Source organism: Anguilla anguilla, chromosome 8 (genome assembly GCF_013347855.1).
Source record: "Anguilla anguilla isolate fAngAng1 chromosome 8, fAngAng1.pri, whole genome shotgun sequence".
In the NCBI taxonomy this organism is placed as follows: Eukaryota; Metazoa; Chordata; class Actinopteri; order Anguilliformes; family Anguillidae; genus Anguilla; species Anguilla anguilla.
The window spans coordinates 19743326-19763135 of NC_049208.1; the positions used below are offsets into that span (position 1 = coordinate 19743326).

The 19810-nt window shown below is 38.2% G+C and overlaps 2 protein-coding genes across 3 annotated transcripts; both read right to left on the minus strand.

The window, feature by feature from the left end:
• Nucleotides 1-435: 435 nt before the first annotated feature.
• tmem71 (transmembrane protein 71) lies at nt 436-11973 on the minus strand. 2 transcript variants are annotated; one of them, XM_035428871.1, is made up of 11 exons: nt 11585-11973; nt 6920-7014; nt 6777-6825; nt 6290-6502; nt 5297-5478; nt 4334-4519; nt 3922-3991; nt 3286-3347; nt 3110-3165; nt 2988-3013; nt 436-2855 (listed from the first exon to the last, which is right to left on the minus strand). In XM_035428871.1, exons 2-10 carry the CDS (start codon nt 6990-6992, stop codon nt 2990-2992), a joined length of 915 nt encoding a protein of 304 aa, XP_035284762.1. In that variant the 5' UTR covers nt 6993-7014; nt 11585-11973; the 3' UTR covers nt 436-2855; nt 2988-2989. The 2 variants fall into 2 exon arrangements, with proteins under 2 accessions (XP_035284762.1, XP_035284763.1); XM_035428872.1 differs by lacking the exon at nt 11585-11973 and adding an exon at nt 8688-9717.
• Nucleotides 11974-13985: 2012 nt separating this feature from the next.
• On the minus strand, nt 13986-18777 carry ift57 (intraflagellar transport 57 homolog (Chlamydomonas)). Its single transcript, XM_035428292.1, has 11 exons — nt 18423-18777; nt 17937-18111; nt 17658-17776; nt 16965-17055; nt 16435-16506; nt 15947-16069; nt 15705-15776; nt 15488-15619; nt 15248-15310; nt 14728-14794; nt 13986-14611 (listed from the first exon to the last, which is right to left on the minus strand). Exons 1-11 carry the CDS (start codon nt 18575-18577, stop codon nt 14433-14435), a joined length of 1248 nt encoding a protein of 415 aa, XP_035284183.1. The 5' UTR covers nt 18578-18777; the 3' UTR covers nt 13986-14432.
• Nucleotides 18778-19810: the final 1033 nt, after the last annotated feature.

The window sequence follows — 19810 nt, forward strand, 5'->3', positions numbered from 1 at the left end:
TCCAGGGAGGCTTTCTTTAATGTCCCTGCTACAAGAACGAGGGACATTTCTTTAATGTCCCTGCTACAAGCCCTGGAGCAAGAACCACAGCAGTTGCAATTTGGTTACAAACCATGAGAGGTTCTCATTGTGTTGTCGATGAGCACGGTTGTCATTTGGCCAGGCTAGGGTTTCACTGTTTTTTGTAATTGCAATGATTTACAATCCCTTCCCTCCTGTAATTTTCTTATTCATTATAAGTCAATACCATGTATACAGCATTAAATATGTATGCTATTCTTAATGACCAAAACTGTCATAGTGTCCAAGGTTTTATGAGACTTGAGCCTGACATTGTCTGCTTATTTTACTCCCTCTAAGTTTCGTGGTTTTGTGACAGTGGCATACACTAATCCTCTGTTTAAAAAAAAAAACAGATGTCTCAAACAAAAGATATAACATTTCAATATTTATTCAATATATATTCAAGACAGAAATTACACATTTAGATGACTTGTTATAGACTTAATCAAGGAGGTCTATGGACCTAGTTCTATAAACCTCCTTAATTGAACATCTTAAAATGATTCATGGTACGTTAAGAAAGAAACAAATTAAATCATAAAACCATACAAAGATAAATTGACCAAGATTTTTAAAAATGAAATGGTCACATTTTGTATTTTATTTTTTCAAGGAAAGTATCTGATTAAATGCAATACAGATATATAAACATCAATTTTGGCAAACTATTTTGATTGTAAATAATTCTTCGGGTCAATTTTGAAGAAGGATTTTAGGATTTAATTTTTTCAGTGCTTGCAAGCTTGATGTTTTATTCAACGTGCAAAAGCAATGTCAGACAATAACACACTACTGAAATAGCTAAGATATGCAGAAAATGAATTTTTAAGCCAGTGAAACTAGTTACTATTTATTCACAAACACACATGGAGTGTTAACTTTTAAAACGAGCAGAAAGTAATTTGTGCATATATCAAAGCAGTGAAAAAAACAATACATAGAGGGTGATACATTTGACAGCAAAATGCTGTGTACATGTAGACTAGGAAAAATAATACAACTGCAGTTACCTTTGGAAACAGTATCAGCACTAACAATCAGAAAAAAAATCAGTCATGGCTATGAAGCAAGTATTACAGCACTTCTCACAGAAAAAAATAAAAAATCATACTTCAAAATACATTATCAAAATGAACATTTATTAATACAGCCTCAAAGACTAGAGATTATATCTCCCATAATATTCTGAGAAATTACATTCAGTATTACTTCAGTGCTAATAATTAAACTTTGGTGCACTACTTAAGTGCTAACAATTAAATGCTTTTAAGGCTGAATGAAATTAAATGTCCATGAAAAGAATAAAGTGAATATTTTTGTACACAAAATGTTTAATGGACAGATGTTTAAATTAACATCTACAGAAACATAAATATAGATTTTTTGAAAATGTCTTTCCAGTAACTTAAATTCTTGTGAGTATTGATTAAAAAATGTTAAAAATAAAATAAATAAATACACTGGATTTGGCATCCACAGAATGTTAACAGTTTCCTCTTTCTCCTCTGTAATGTGTAATAAAAAAGAATGTTTAAATAAAGCTGACTACTGGTAGCTGGTGACATTTATATCCTATAAAACTATGAACTATTAACAGTAGAATTATCTATTCCTTCATGAAATCATACTAGATTTAATATAATCTTGGCATTGTGGAGGCCCAAACATGTTTTTTTTTTTCCCATTTCATATTACAAAATATTGAGCACAAGTAAAATTCTCAATATGCTAGTGCCCTGTGCTAAACAGGTTCCTTTTTAGGTTTATTAATAGCAATAAAATGATCTATAAAGAGTAGTCAATAGCATATAAACCCCTACTGAGTGCCCATTGAATCAATACCTCTAATTCATTTAAATACAAATAAGTGCCATCTACAAAGAGTGATATGTTCTTAATCGCCTCGATTTAGCAAGAGCAATCCCTGTCATTCCAGCACTGAACGACTATTGGCCCTGCTTTACATATATGAATCCTTTTGGTGCCTTCGTCTCCTCTTCCTCTATTACTTAACAAGAGGATTGGGATTAAGCTTATTGCAATGATCAAGCATTCAAACTGGTATTTAGCCCTATTCTGGTAGCAGGCACATTGTGGCACTGAGGACAGTTGTCCCTGCATTTCTCTGATAAAGGCACTATACCTGTTGTTTTTCCACAGGAAAAAAATAAACACACATTTGCTATTCCTTAATTACTGTACATTTAAACACCAGGTATTTTCACAGTGTTAACCTTGACCCACTGTGAGTGTGTGATTGTTTTGCTCATATTTGGTGTAGTGTTGCAGGTTATAATTCTGTTTCTACACTTTTATGAGATTTCCCAAAACAACAGGTTATGTTATGGCATTTTTTACAGACCTGCATGTCTGAGATCATTGTATGTAAGAAACTAGAGGTAAAAAATCTTGTCATGTTGGAGTAACCATAATTGCCAAGGTATTCTATCAACAATAACACTTAACATTTAAGAGTGCAATAATAATAATATACTGTACTTCAAAATATTAATTACTGAGGTAAATCAACCTATCCATTGCAAACTGGATAACATCTAGAATTGGGCATATTTTAAATTCTATTCATTTGAAATCTTGTCAGTGCTCCACTGATCTCAGCAATGCCACAAAAAAAGTCTTCCCTTGGAATGACACGTTGAGACCATGTGCATCCTACATGCATTTCACCTACAAAAACGTAAACACATCACAAACACTTTCTTTTTTCTTTCTGCATTTCTTTTCGCTCTGTTCATTCTTCTTCCGTTTCTCTCTCCTACCAGTCCACAGTCCTTGATAACAAAAGAAGAATTAAAATAAGCATATTAAATTGTGCAATAATATCTTGTGTCTTTGCCTGCGTGTGTGTTGCATGCATGAGGGAGATGGATTTACAGAAATAAAATAAATAGGATTTACTTCACCTCTATTCATTCCTTGACGTGATATCCTAAAAAAGGCAACACAACAAAAATCAAATGTAATTTCATGGGCAAAAAGCCATCCCATCATCAACAACTATTTAAATTGAAATTTACAGACTTACCTCTGTCTTGGCTCTGTGCCACTTCCCCGTGCTCCTGAAGGTAGACTTTGACAGGACTGGAAGAAAAGAAGAGAGAGAAAAAGGTTTTTTGATTGAGGGGTTTGATTGGAATAATGAAGAGTTTGGAAGCATGTGTTTCAGGACTGCTTGAATGGAAATATCACATCTGAACTTACAGATGGAAGATAGAATCAAAGTGAAGATGATGGAAGCCACAGCCAGTCCCCCCAGCAGCCACCTGGAGAATAATAAGCAAAAATCTATTCAATATAACTCAGCGTAATTGGTTCCCAATTATTCTATATTTATGTGTCATTTCTTGTTATCCTTGAGTTACTTTGAATAAACCTTACTGTGAGGTTACTGAAAACTAACTGACACTTGGGATTTTTACTAAAATAAATTACTTGTTATCTTTAGTATATCAATAAAATTGAGATTGATAATAATGATACTAAATGGTAAAATGTTAATATGCCAAGCACACGCAGCAATTAAACCATAGAACATGTTATTTATGTTGCCATAGTCCTTGTTGTTTTCCCAAGTAGCATCTAGTCAAACTTTCTGCTTGCAACACCTAAATCACATATGAAGTTGCTTTCTGTATAGCACTGTATTAATTAGCCCATATATGCTACTTTCTGAAGCTCATGTCTGCTTCTTATATTCATGACCTTTGACTGTTTAAGATGACATTGTCTTGTTGCCTGGTCTGGAAATTACAGGACAACAAAATCATTGTGATGTTAAAGTACATGTTAATTGTCTTGTGAAGCCTTTGTTTTTACATTCAGAAGGATGTTTGTTACCTTGAGAACACGGCAGTAAACAGGCAGACAGTCAAGATGATGAACAGAAGGGCTTTCACAATGGCAGAATCTGCAAAAGACGTTGTTGATGAATCACATAACCACAGCATCACACAACAGCAACCCTCCAGTTCCTCTTATTCGTTTGAAGAGGTTGAACTGTAAGGGAGAGTGGTATCAGTTTAACAGGGTGGGTTACAACACCTAATTGTCTCATCAGGTAAGACTGATGTGATGAAATTAGGTTTTAAAACCTGTGGCAACATGTCCCAGGTGTGATTGTACAAATTAAAATTTTGAATTTGAATTTGAAATGAAAAAAAGTTGAATTTGAATGAATGGGGGCCATATTCCTGGAATGCTTCTCTGTTCTCACACACTGGGACCCGGACAGCTCATGGCTGCTACTCACCTGTTGGCTGAGGGGGATGGAGGCAGCAACTCTGGGCAAAGAAAGGTGAGGGAGGCGGGACATCCAGTAAGCCTCCCAGTGATTGGCTGAACTGCTCCTGAGAGAAGGAAGCATCTGCACATGCTTCCTCCTGCAGCCAGAGCTTCTGGGAGGGCTTGTTTGGAGGGGGTGGGACAGGGTTGTGGTCTAGATTGTTAAAGGACATAAAATGGCCATGTATCTCATTCCACACTAAAACAACACACACTGCGTAATCTATTACACAGCGTATCCTATCTTGATATACAGCAAATTGTGACAAACCAAGACTGATTCATTCTAACTGTACTGTCTACATGTCTAAACTTTAGCTATGCAATTCTATGCCTTCTCTTGTGAAACATTTTTTAAAAAGTTTATATATGCACAATGACAATTCTTTCTTAAGTTTGCAACTGAACAATAAGCACATTGTACTGACAATAGCTAGACAGTCGTATTTAATCCACAAGCAAGCTAAATATGTCTAAATTTTACTACCACATTTGAGTTAAAGTAATGAAAAAACCAGCAATAATTCCATAATTTGCATAACCGTTACCAGTGAACAGTATTCCAATAATTCCCTAACACTGACTACTCTAATTATGACAATCATCACAAAGAAGAGTATTATCAATGGACACCATTATACACTCATTACATGTTACTGTACATCATTTCTACCAGTTTGGCTTAACCTCATGCAATGTCCAAGTCAAGCATACCTCCTACATTGCATTCTACATGGAATATGTTTTTACACTGCCAAAATATTTTTTTTCTTTGTGAAATGCAGTTCTCATTGTTTATACTGACATTGACTACTGTCAAGTAAAAGCACAGGGAATAAACACAAGAAGGGTTAAGGAGTCATAAACTCAATATCACCCATTGATAGTCCTGAAAACTAATCTGCCCACGACAAGCACCTATGCCCCTCACCATAAGTGAAGTTGCAGGTGTCATCACCCGCGAGCACACTGTCCTCCACCCAGGAGGACTCAGCAAGGGGGGGGTGGCACACCCCTCCGAAGAGCCTGCGGTCCAGCCAGGACTGGCAGGATTTGGTCATGTTGAACAGGCTGGCAAGGGACCTGCGTGGCCTCCGCCGGCGGCGGAATATCCTGCGCAAGACAGAGAGACACAGAAATGTGTGTTTTTCAAGATGGAGGAATTTATCTTAATATGCTACATTACTGATTTAGGTACCCTTTCCCAAATTTAGATAGCTTACATTTATGCAATTGTTACAGCAGATTGGTTCAGAGGAGCCACGTAATTTCATTACACCAGACAACTTTTAGATGTGCAACAAAACCATTTCTGCTGAAGCATGTAAGAACTGCATGATCAACACAAGGTTTCTGTTATGGCATTCCCTGCAGAAAGGCATATGATGTTTAGAAGAACAAAGCAAAGCCTTTCTTGTAATCTTTCAACATTTGATTCCTTTGGCAACCAAGCACACAACTTTGCTTGTAACACAACACCGACATTACTAAGTGCCAAAGAATTTTGCCAGCGTCAGTGAGCCTGCCTCATGTAGACAGTGAATGTGTATCTGTGATCCAAATGTTGCCTTACTCTGATAACTGAGCCCCGAGCTAATATGGAACATGGCACAGCAGTGCTATCTCACAGCTGTCAGAGACCTCCCTGCACCCTCTGAAGTTATGTAACCATGGCGACCATTACCATATTCTTAGAAATGGCATTTAAAAGAGGTTGACTGAAGTCACTGTAATAATTCCTTTTTTTACAAGGTTAGACTACAAGCTTAATCAGGGCAGTACCAGAACCCTGCAGGAGCTTGCGATGAAGCTACTCAGAGTTGAAATGATGAACCTGTTCTGGAGTTCTGCTCTACGACTTGTGCTGGACAAACTTGTCTTTGCCCAGCACTAGTCCTGTGCAGTTGTTGATCCTAGATCTTACCTGACCAGGTTTTCCTTATAGGAGATGTTGGTTTTGGAAGGGGTGAGGGAGATATTGCCCTCATCGTCACACACAAAGCTGTCCTCTGTCAGCACATAGTAACCGTTGGAGAGGAGGCGGGGGCTGCGCCGGCAGGAGCAGGGGGATCCAGTCAGGGGGTTGACGGAGTAGCACTCGTACGACGAGTCAGGGGACAACAGGGACCGGCCCAGTCTACAGAGGACAAAGACTGTGGCTGGAAAAGTCTACTAGACAGAGTATATCTCAGGCTCCAAATAATGCTTCTACAGTGATTTAACAGAACAGACATATTATATGCAAGTCATTCCTACTGGCTCACAAACATTTTGTACCCATGATCCAAACTGCAAGGGAATGCATTTTCTGTGACCCACCCCTTATTAAAATACAGCAAGTAATTCCCAGGTCTGAGTTTAGAAAGCCTGCTTTATAATGTCCCTGACAATAGGAGGGTGCAATTCCTTACCTATGATATGACTGGTCAGTGGCTGGAGCTTTGGTTTTAACTGGTGAACCTGTTAAGCCGCAGAAAAAAGCAGCATGATTTCATTGTAAAATGTTATATTAGCAAGATGCACATTAAATTCCAGTGCTGAGAACGTTACGTACTTGTAATGGCTCCAGAGAACAGCAATGACATGTCTGTAGCAGGCAGATAATATTGCTTTGGGTTATCTGCCATGGGGGTGTACTTCTCTTGTAGTCTGAAAAAACACAAGCAGTCAATAAGCTGAGTTCAAGTCACGTCTCAATGTTAAGGCCAGCGGCTTTAAAAATATTTCTGACAGGTTTCAAGCAGGTATGGGACAACAAGGCTTAATGAACTCCAAAATTAGCAATCATGTGCGACAGATTAATTTCAACCACCCATAGTGTTTTGCAATAGAGTGGTTTAAAGTAAAATTATAAAATTAATATCTTTACTAGTATGGAAAGCTGGGAATTCCACACTGAGAAAAAATTCATAGCTTTTTACATTTTTTTTTTTTGCTTTAATGGCAATGAAGCACTACTGAAGCTGACACTCAAACTTTCACCAACACAGATACGTACATACGAATCATAATTTTGAATCATTTGGAAGAAACTGGTCATTGGTCTGTGCAAGCCTTGGTTGTATTTTCATTACCACACCACTATCAGCCTGTCTCACCATCATACTGATGATTTTACCAATTGGCAAATTCAGCTTTAGGTACATAGATAAATATTTTGGACATAGAAAAGCTGGAAATAATGGAATCTAGTGCATGTTCACAACATGTTGACTTCAAGAATTGAATATTCAAGAGTATTTGCCATTCTCATTAAGACTATAGACCACGGCCATCACTTTCAAGTGCTTGGCAGATAAATCACCTAAGCAAAAGTTGGTGGGAGAATCCGTAGTTTTACAGTTTTATGGCTAAACAACCCATTCGCTCAGTTGAATATGTACTAGATTACTTACATGGCTCAGTTAGGATTTAAATACACTGCCTTCTAATCCAGACATCAGGGCTCCTGCCAGTCTGGCAGCTTTGAGCACTTTAAAAACATTGTCTGAATCCTTTGGTTACCATAAAAGTATCTTGTTTACAACTTCAAAATCAGTCATTGAAAGTGTTGGGTCATGTTTCAGAGCCATATTTAACACCCCATTAGCTGCCAGGCTAAGCCAGTGAAAAAATCTTGGCAAAGGTTATCAGATCCTGTTGCATAATGGGTATAGAGATTAAGTAATTCCAGTCTATTCTCAGAGTTCTATATCCAGTCATGTATGGTATCTGTGAAACTTACAGTAGACTGAGAGCGCATCACAGAACTTGGAGCAAACTTGGAGCAAATGTGGCCATTTAAGTTAAACTGATCCAAACAAAAGTATTTATTTTTCCCTACTGTGTTTAATAAAAAATCACTTTAAAATAATAATAATGCTGTAACACCATTTAGCTTCAGTAACATCTAAGAGAAAAACAACATGTATATCTAAATACAAATGCAACATTAGGTCTGTGTTATGAAAACTGTGCTGAATGGACAACGTATCACACTTTTATCTTAATTCACACAGTACAGTGTTTTGTAAAGCACTGTACTGTGTGAATTAAGCAGAATACAAAGCAGAAAATGAAGTGACCAAAACTGGCCTGAAAGCATATCATGCGAAGACAGATGTAAAACTGAACATAAACTACATAACTGTACTATTTAACTATCTGCCAGCCACTTGCCCATCACATAAATGAAGAGTGCAGTGCACATAAATACTAAAACCTCTGAAACTGTACGCGGTACATGGTACTCCCACCAAGCTGGTGGACACAAAGCTAAATGTACTGGAATAGCTATTTTCCTGGAATATCTAAAATACAAATAAAACCACAATCCTACTCACCAAATCTCAGTATCTTTTAAAAGAAGAATTTGGCTACATAAAACACGGTTTCTCAGTGCAGTTATGGGGATTGAATGTCTCTCTTGTTGGGAAACACTTCAGCTTGGTGACTGCGCATGCCTTTGTCACTGATAATTTTTCCCACACAACAGCAGATGTCTGAAACTGCTCAGCCAAAACCCTTCTCAGCACCACAAGACCAGCCCTGCAACAGGGCCCCCATGATAAAACTTCCCCTCAAAAACACGAACACTCAGAGACACACAGATGTTAAAAAAGGAAAACGAAAAAAAAATTCCTGCATGAGGTCATTTTCCTGTTAACCCATGGCCTACCAGACTCTCAAAAGGTACAATCCTCTTTTTAGATTATTGACTTCATGGCTTTGCTTCTTTATCAGAACAGACATGCTTAGACTTAAATGAAACTGCCACCTCAGAAAACATTCCCATGTTAAGCTTTGTGGTTTACATTAATTTATGTGACTGTTAATACTTCTTGCAGACATGCTGCTTTTAAGGAAGAGATAGTTTAGCACACATATTGTTTCTAGACACATGAATAACATGAACAAAGCATGCAAGGAAATTAAAAGGCTGTACATATATCTACATATGCTATACATGTGTAGATGCACATAAACACTACCACGGTTATAGAAATTAAAACGGATTTGAAATTTTTAGCTTATGAGAATAACACTCTTGAAATAATTCTTAAATTGTTATAAGGAAATGTTTCCTGGTCATCTTTACCCGTACATATAATATCCAGCCTATCTGCAGTCAAACCACCATTAGGTCTGCGGCTGCATCTTGTTCCTTTGTGACTGTAGAATCTGCCTGGAGCAAAGCATTGTGGGATCATTCTGGAATGGGAAAACCTTGAGACAATGGAATCTCTTGTTACTGGTGACTTTAAACAAAACACAAGTAGCTATACAGTCACTGTGTAGGTGGACCTTGGTGGACATTTCAGAGAGAATGAGCTGAAAAGCCTCACCACTACTGTTCTACTACTAATGTAGTGAGCAGTGATGCCAGTTGTGTTAACAATAACCACTATTTGTTCACGCACAATTCCCTACCAATTCCTTTGTTCTTGCCATGATGGTTCTCCAAGATGCTATGGATAAGCATGCCCTAGACAATAAAAATAATAATAGCTAATATAAACTGCCACAAGATACTAAAAGCAAACTTTCTCTGTGAACATACGTCAACCGTTTAACTATCTTTACATTTTTTTATTTTTATATTACACTTACTATTTTTACAAACATTCATTATCATGCTGCAGGACACCTGCAAAATTTGAGCTCTGCTTCTTAGTGGAGCTGTCCACAATTAACTAATTTACATACAAGGGTGTCAACCAAAATCTCCTCAAGTAACCCCTTGTTAATTACCTCTGATATGTGAAATGACATACATAATGGTCAGAGTAATGAAAAGATGGTACAGTGGCTGAATCAGTGACAAGCCATAGTTAAATCGTATTCATTGTATTTGAATGATACGCATGCATCCATTCTTTACGAGTGACATGACATTTTGTTTTTTCCAGAGCAGAAAAATGTTTTGACGTGATGCAGTGCACCTGTCTTGGGTGAGACAGAACAGTGTTTTGACTTTTAAGTCGTGAAAAAGTAAGGGCAGCTGGACAGTAAATACTGTAGAGACAGTGGCACCCTTTGTTCCGCACAATAATTAGGTCTGACTACTGGCTGCTGCCTGCTGGGGTCATGTGATCGGGGAACTGTTTGTTTTCAAATGGCAGAGGAAGCCTGACCCCCCCCCCCCCCCCCCCCCCCCAAAAAAGCTTTACTGTGGGTAGATCTCAGTATCTCAGTACAAGATTCCTGTGTGCTCTTTTAAGGGGATGTCCAGCCCCTTTGGCCAACATGTTTACTGTCATATATATATATATATATATATATATATATATATCCCTTTTGTAAGGGATAGTTTGTTTCCAGTATGTACTTCTAATATCAGAGTTTCTGTCAAAAAAATGTATCTTTGCATTGTGCGCATTAAACAGCTATCATTATGGGGCAAATCAGATATTTTATCTGAGGTGTGGCGTCACCAAGAATTACGGAAGCCTTGCTGGTTTCACGGAAGTGTCAAAGGAATTCGCGTTTTGCTTCTGTTATATCCTCCACGTCACCCAAAAGGCATCAGCCATGCTCATAGCAACACAAAAAAGGAAAGATGCACACAGCCATATATCAGCAACAACCGTACAGCAAAGCTATTATATATATATATATATATATATATATAATAACGGGGCACAAATAGACACAAATACAAAAAGTTAAACACGTCAGATAAAATCATTCCCTAATCTTCAATGAAGTAAAATATATCACTGTTTATATGGACAAAATCTTTTGACATTCCTCTTACACGATGTCTGAAATGTCAGATTTAAAACACTTAATTTATTAAAAGCGATTTCTGACTCACAATCTTAATGTTAAGAAAATACACTATTTTAGAATATCAGTCTCAACAAATGGCATTCTTTACCACTTGGTCTGCAATGTGCCTGGTTATACTAGCCTATATGTTGCTGTACATCACTGAGGTCCGCTCGAGCGAATTCCCCGACAGTTGTCCAGACTGACTGGTCTTCGCAACAGAAAGAAAAAGCGAAATCAGCACAGCATAATTTCTCCAATAATTAAATACACTGTAATGAATACATGTATATATTTGCTGTGAATATGGCAATTAGCACCCTACACAAAAGACCTTAAACTGGAAAAGCATTGGGCATATTTCTTAAATAACGGTAATCAAAATGCGCCCCAATTTGGTGAGCACAAATGCAATATACAAATATTGATTTGCCATTATAGAAAATAATATTTTACACACACTACTTACGTTTAATCGTATCTGAAGCCGTTCTTACAGTTTTAATTAAACAGATGTCCTTGAAAGAACAATAGGGAACGATGGTTACTTCAGTCCTGCCCAGAACCCTTCTTCTTGATCGCGTTCACAAGTGGAAAAAACAATGCTCGTCTATTATATGCATTCAACATCCGCGCGCTGACCTACAATTCTAGCGCATAAACTGTTTTGGTTGTGTTTTTGTCAGACAATATGCTTTCTGCTTATGCCAGGGAGCCGCGCCTACTTTTGGCTATCTGGAAATTCCGTATGGTCCTAGTGCCTGGACGTATTGGCAAGAATCCTAGTGAGACAAAGCAGCATTGGACAGTGAAAAGGAAGTGGATACACAGACTTGGGATCTAAATGTGTGGGTCTCTGGATGAATTGCTGGTACGACCTAACGCCTCGCCTGTGCATGAGAGGTGAATAGGGTCTTAAAACCACTAATTCCAGCCAAGACCATTTGTTGAAAAGATTACCAAGGCGTAACTTGGCGGGATGGCATACCTGCCATCCCAATCTATCCCAATTGTAAGCAACCCTGTTCCTGGATATATACTGTCTACTGTCACTCCAAATCAAACAAAGCACACCTCCTTCAACAGCTAAAGATCTGCATTGAGCAGTTAATTATTAGAATCAGGTGTGCCAAATTATGGTTGAAATGATCTCCAGGAGTTGGTTACCACTAATCTAACCTCTTACTCTATGCAAACACTGAGCAATGCACTACACAGCTCAACAGGATGAATTACTTTATTTTAATGCACAATCCAACTAAACTTTGTCATGCATTGTGTATCTGTCCATAAAACTACACACGTTTTCTTGGACAGAACAATTTTGGGATAAATTAGGATTAGGGCTAGGTCCTATGAGCTGGGTGTTAAGTGCCCAATAATTAATGGGCATGGAAACCATTAAGATTCTCTCTTTTTTTTTTTTTTTTTTCCAAAATACAATCTTTTGTGTTTATATGTATTTTTATTTACATTAGTCAAGAACCCCTATTTAAAGCCAAAATCCACTCAGAGACATAAAATCATGCTACATCATGCATGTAAAGCAAATCCACATAGCACAGCAGTTTTTGACTTTCAGCAAGCAGGACAATTAGAGCTGCATTCTGTTTGCCTGAGGGTTTTAGTCTGAAGCCTGTATCCAAGCAGACACTATTAACCTATTTATATTGCAGAGAAAGGCAGACAGTGATGTCACAAACTGATGTTCCGTTGCTTTGTCAGTTTTGGGTGACCCCCGTGCGGTTCCTTTGAGTAGCATTCATATTACTTGCCCAGGGTGTGCTGCAGTCAACACTTTTGGCATGAAGTTCCAGACAATACATGACAGACAGTGAATTTAGGGCATAGCCATTTTGCTAAGTACTTCCGAATTGCAGCTAAATTAGATTAAGGGATAACACACTGTGAGGTCTAATTAAATAGCCATTCATTTAAGATATACTTTAAAAAGCATGTTAAAATTTTTAATTTAAAAAATAAAAATGTATAAATATATTCTACTCTTATTAATTTTATTATTAATAGCAAGAGTGACTCAATTGAATCTTTTTCCTCTTGTAAGTGATAATAGAGTAGCATTAATAATCATAAGGTGAAACTGTGCGCCACTTTCATGTTCATACCATTTTTTTTTGGTTGACCAGTCTGCCTTGGTAAAGCAAGATTAAAATCTAAAAAATGTGACAAAATGGATGTAACAAAAGTTTACAGTATTAAAATTTTATGAAATGCTGAGCTGCCACTTTTGATGCAGTTGCCTTCACTTCATTATTTTATTGTCAGTTTAAAATGGTAAATATTAAATGTGTAAAACAAATGCTTCTTATCATAAGTCTCACAGATGGCATATCCAATGCCACCTGGAAGAAATAAATCTGACTTTATCAAACACTTCTTCAAAATGACTTGAGATAATTTCAGTGAGAGCCACATTTAACAGAACTGAAATGGTCATTTAAAAGATAAACGGTTCTATTTGCAAGTGTGCCCATCTAACAAATGTACAAATTAGTCGAGATCTTGAATCATTCTGTTTAGTACCTCTCAGGTGAATTTGTGCATTACATGTGAAATCCAGAAAAGTTTCATATTGAAGAAATATACATTTTGCAGACAGAGCCCTGTAATTCCAGGTTCTCCACATATAAAGGACACATTGACAAGAAAAAGACAATGTTTCACATATATGGTTGGCAAGCATAAGCATCTCCTAGGAGTGTTGACATCCAAATGAGTTTTCTTTTCATTAAGCACTCTGTGACCTCTAGTGTTGTATCTGGTTAAAACCTAATGTATCAGAACAGCTCTCCATTTAATTCACATTCACATATAATTCCAAAAAAAGAAAAAAATCTCATACCATATAATCATTTTTGTCATCTTTTATTAAGAAAGTTCATGATAGAAAACCAATTTGTATTATTTCTACCCAGTGGTAGAGCCCAGAAATGCTATAGTTACTGTATGCATACACATATAGGCATTCACATGTATATTCAGTATTACCAGTGGAAAAATAGTGCTGCTGGAGGAGATTTTATTTGATAAGTACACATAGGTCTGCTTTAGCATCCTGGAAAAAAAAAAAAAAAATGTAAAAAAAAAAAAATACAAACCTATAAATATAGCCCACAGGCATACATGCACACACGCAAGCGCACGCACACACATACACACACACACACACACACACTTTTTGCCCTGCATTACAAAAGGCTACATATGGATAAATAATGAAACATAATATAACATTATGACTTTTACAATACAACAACTATGAATACAATAAAGCTTGAACATTCTGTACTCATACATTAATATCCACCAATGGCAGCCTCAGGGATATTGGTAGCGTGCATGTCTCTGGTCATGTTTGACTTCTCCTTCAATTTGGCCTGAAGCAGTGTGTGCTCCACCACGCCCATGCGGATGTCCATCTGAACGATTTCCTGTTTCAGTTTGGTCAGGCTCTGTTTGATCTTGACCACCGGGGCTGAAAGAACCATGGAGACAAAACGCATCACATAACTGTCACTGACACTTTTCTTTCGGCTTTATTTTCCTCACACAACCACCGTTTGTGCACTTTGTATGCAGTCAGTCTCTTACCCCCGTCTGTCATGCTACTCCCCTTCTCCTCCATCTCCTGTTTCACCTTTTCCAGGTCCTCACTGATCTAGAGAGACAGGACCATAACAACATTTTTATTCCTCCATTTTCTCTCCAATTAGGTTCATTTATTTTTATTTTTTTTCAAGTTTCACATTCCTGTAACATTAGCCTGACACTTAAGGTGTTGCGGGCAGTTTGTTTTGTTAGTCAAATTGCTTTAAAAATAGTTTACATCTGTGTAGATACACGTATATGGATACTCTTGCATTAAATGGAAACACCAAAGACTTCTGTTAGGGGGCAATGTATTATGTTCAAGCTGGCAAGCTAGCTAACGCGTTGCTTATCAGCACACTGTTCACAACTACTATACTTGGCTGGTAGAAAATGAAATCAAACTAGTGAATTCTGAAAATGATGCATTTCTCTCAATGTGGCAGTGGGATATTTGAGCACATTGCATGACTTTTCCATGAGCTTCAGGGGATGGAACTTTGGTATGTCAGAAGGTTCTGACCTCAGAGAGGACTCTTGTCCTTTCTGTAACACCGCCACTTCCTTGCTGGTAGCGCTCCTTGGCCTGGAAACAGATACAACAAATTCATTTAGGAACTAAGAATTGATTATGGGTCTCGTTTTCATCCACCATGACAAAGTGAGAAGAGACCTAGTCCTAGGGTCATCAGGACAATTAACCCCAGTGTTCTTAACACTTCATACACCCCTCTGCCCCGGGATGGTTCGGTGGGCCTGCTACCTCACTCAGCTTGGACTGCGCAGAGCGGAACTCCTGGATAAGGTGCTCCAGCTGGTTGTTGATGTACTTCTCCCTGCTGCCAACCTTCTCCAAAGTCTTACTGATCTCTTCCTGCAGTTTGTTGAGGTAGCCCTGGAGAACAGTGTGGGTCATGAGCAGATGCAGCCAAACGCTGTGTTCTGAAGCACACGGTCTGAACACCCAGGCTGCACTGTACCTTGGCTTCCTTCAGTGAAGACTCAATGCCCTCCTTGTGCTGGTGCATTTGATCAACGTGTATTCTCCAGTCCTGGAAATGTAGATTGAGATGTATTGCTTGTAACTCCAACTATACCATAGTATTATATCACTTATTCATAGCAACGTACAGTATAAAAGGATAACTGCATTCATCCGATTTACGAGCTATAGTGTCAGAACTGGCTAACAAAATTCCCATTAGCAAAGGGCAGTTGTCACCTTGTTGTCCGTCCTGATGGTCACCTTCAGCTGCGGAAGAACCCGCTCCACTTCCAGATTCCACTCGGCCGCATCTGTGTTTGACTCCAAAATATCCTCAGGTTTTGAGGATCCATTAACTTCCTAAACCAAAAAATAAGACAATCATCTCTAGGGATTTTACCCAAAGGTGTTCATATTAGTTATGTTTCTTGGAATCAGTTAGTAAACCCGTCTAATTAAATGGCATTACATTCATTTAGCAGACACTCTCATCCAGAGCAACTTGAAATGCAGTGGTTTGGTTGCACAGGCATGGAGACCTTTTTACAGTACACATGCTTTGAGTGAGCCCTCTGGTAGGACCCCGGTTGAACAAGAGGCCATGCAGTAGAGAGAAGTAGTACTGGTGAATGAATCATTTACCTTGGCCCTTTACCTTGATATTGGCAACAAATCACATTATTTTGGTTCATTCTATAACCAACTTGATATGCTTATAAACTCACATTCTGATTGGTCCTCGCCTTCAGTGCATCAAGATCAATGAGATCATCCTCCTCATAGTCATCAGGTTCTTCCTTTAAAGGGGAAAGTACAGACTTATTAGTGTTCACAGTTAATATAGCCTTTTCTCCAGTGACTTACCAAAAACAGTGCATTCACTTCATTAGCTTAAATAATCCATGCTTTCTTTCCTATGTAAGTGCACAAGATAAATCATGGCAAGAAACGCCCTGTCAGCATTCCTTTTTGGTTTTGGACAATGTTACTTACCTTTACCTTAATGTGCAAATTATTGGTCAAGGTCTTTCACTTTTTTTATGCATAATTTATTTGTCAATATGCAATATTGGGTTACACTGTTAATGTAGTGTGTCTGTTGATGATGTCTGTCAATTAAAAATATGAGAATATATATTGCTGAAAATTTGTAAAAGTTTCATGTTATAGTTCATGTGAACCCAAAGACGCTATGATAGAACAGAATTATTTTTAATCTACTTTATAGCAGAAGTGTGATGCATGTGACACACACAGTCATTTCCTCCTCCACTTTGCTCAGCGTGAGCTCAGCATCATCCTCCATGACAGAATCCTCCTCCAGCTCCTCTGTGGGATAGCACGGTCTGGAATAGCCCAAATTATGTGATAATCCGTAATGCAATCAAGTGGATTCTACTGTATTATCATTAAACTACATTATTTTGCCTTTATATGCAGATTTAACTGAGAAATAAAAATATACAAAGGTACAAGTAACACCAGTGACAAAAATGACATATTACAATATGTCATACAATATGTCCCCCCCCCCCCCCTTTCCATTTCTTTATTTTTGTCACGTTTAATTTTTAAATAGCCTACATCTCGATGCATTGTGGTGGTCCCTTCAACACTTTACAGACCTTTACATTCTAAATGTGGCCATACAAAAAGACAAACACATCGAGTTGACAGCGGCCGTAAACCCAAACCGATCACAGTTGCTGTCACGTAAAGGCACCATCTAAGCCCTATTTTGAGCCAAGAAAAACTATAGAGACTATAGAGACTACAGTACAGGCAACCACCTACCAACTGCCATATGGAATGCAATAATACTGAATTTTGGTTTTAACAACATTGCATGTTTGCATCTAACTCACGTCTAGCAACTGCTTGAATGTGATAATGAGTGCTAGAGGCACTGCCAATGATACCATTTACAAGCAGAGCGGTGTACACTTACTTCTTCCATGTGAAACTTTTCTTTTTCAAAGCTTCTTCTGCCAGACGATCTAGCACATAGCACACGTGTTCCCCTGAGCCAGCTTTCAGCTTTGAAGGAGGGAAATCCACCTTCCCACCCTAAATCCACAAGACATTCTTAGGTAGGATTCTTTAGCCAGCAAAACGTCGTGCATCAGAAAAATAACACATCGCAGCCTTCAGATAAATTAAATGAAAACTGAATATTATCATTACCATTTATTCATATAAAGAGGACTCGCACTGTCACTCTACTTACAAACGCTCGGAGCTCCGCAAGAATGTTTGCCACGGTCGCGTTGGGATCGTCGTATTCCTGCGGCTGCTCAAACGGTCTACCCGCCTCGTTAATGAGCCAGGATGCAAGGATTGTAAACATGTAGAATTGTTCGCCTGGGTTCGAAGTCATGTAGGCGCTTGAAGCGAAGTAATGTCTAAGACCAAAGATACATTAATAGGATTGCACATGTTACATCGCCATTCGTAAGTTCATTAGCTAGCTAATAATCATTGGCATATTTTTTTAGCTAATCAGACACTGCATCAGCTCACGTAACACAAGAGATCGAATAACTAACTAGTTAGATAGCTGGTCAGTAGTTATGGAAATTAGGGTGTCTGCTTTATGATGGAAATACTGATTAATTCGTTTAAAATGTTAGCTAGGCAGCTGACTAATATAGCATAGCTATTTACACATTGCTCTGAATTAGTTTTGGTTGTACTTAGCTAATGTTCACAATACCTGGAGAGAGCTTTCATATTGTGTTTCTCCAGAACTGCCTCCTCGTAGTCCAGAAGCTTCAGTTTATCTAGCAGATCCTCCATGACAACAAACATCTGATAAGCAGCACCGGGACCCCGCTCATCTTCTTCCCCTCGCCTAGTGTCATCTGTCATTTCGCCTAACTTAACTATGGCGGTGAATTATATTTTAAAAAATAAAGTAATAATAGCTAACTTACGAGCTATAGGATCAGACGTTAACTACCAATTCGAAAAGTAGACCTGATGCTGAGCCATCTAATGTGTCCGCTTGTCTTCATACGATTGAAAATCCCGGAAATACACGAGAAAGCTCTGTTCGTATCCAGGAAGTTGCGTTAACCATAGCAACCCATTGCACGCGTCTGAGATGGTGCGTCCACTTAACTGTATGGGTGCGTCCATAGACCGTAGGGGTGCATCCCGATATTCGTAAAATGTATCCGCCTTTACTCCACTACCACCTCCCCTGCTCCGTACCCCTGAAACCGCTCTTTGTGTCCGCCCTCCCTCCAGTGTCCCAATATTTAAGGAGACGAGCAAAGCGCACAGAGGTACTGTATATTGGTGGAGCGGCTTCGAACTAGTCCCCTCGCCACCTTTCCTCCACATACTTGCTGGGTAGAACACGAATGGTAATGGATAGTGGAGGAAAGGAGGTGAGGAGTAATGGGTCGCACCCGTGGACTGGACTGGAAACGTTCTGTGGAGTGGGACAGAACTATGTTTCGATATTCTGCTGCCACTCGTTAGCGAGATAATTTATTGCAACATGATTTTATATAATCATGGAATATTCTATTTTCTGTTATCTGTTTGAAAATGCTTGTAATTTGGAATTATGCATGTTTTACTTTTTAATTTAGGCATTTAGCAGATGACCTTATCCAGAGCAACTTAAACAGATTACATTTTTCCATGCAACCTGCTTAATAATGGAAAATAGATTTCATTTAATTCCAGCTCTTGTTCTCAATTATAGTGCTCCACAGTGAAGGAACCTGAAGAAACTAATCTCAATCACCACTAACCTCCAACTGGGGCTGCAACCTGCAAGCAACTTTGTAAATTTGGTTCAATTACAGACTTAATTTTTTTCAGAATGAGTCCACATTTAAGCGAGGAGATATGCATACAGATCCACCACTGTATGTACAACACAAGTGAATTTGTGGCAACCTTAGTAAATGTTCTCAACACAGTACACAGGAAGACCTAAATGAAATGTTAAAGTTAAATTATGTTAAAATATAAATACTAAAATATTGAGTGATTTCATAAAGGACTTCAGCTCTATACAGATTTGATACTTTAGATATATGCACATTTAGATATTGCATTGTACTGAGTTTTTTTGGAATATATATT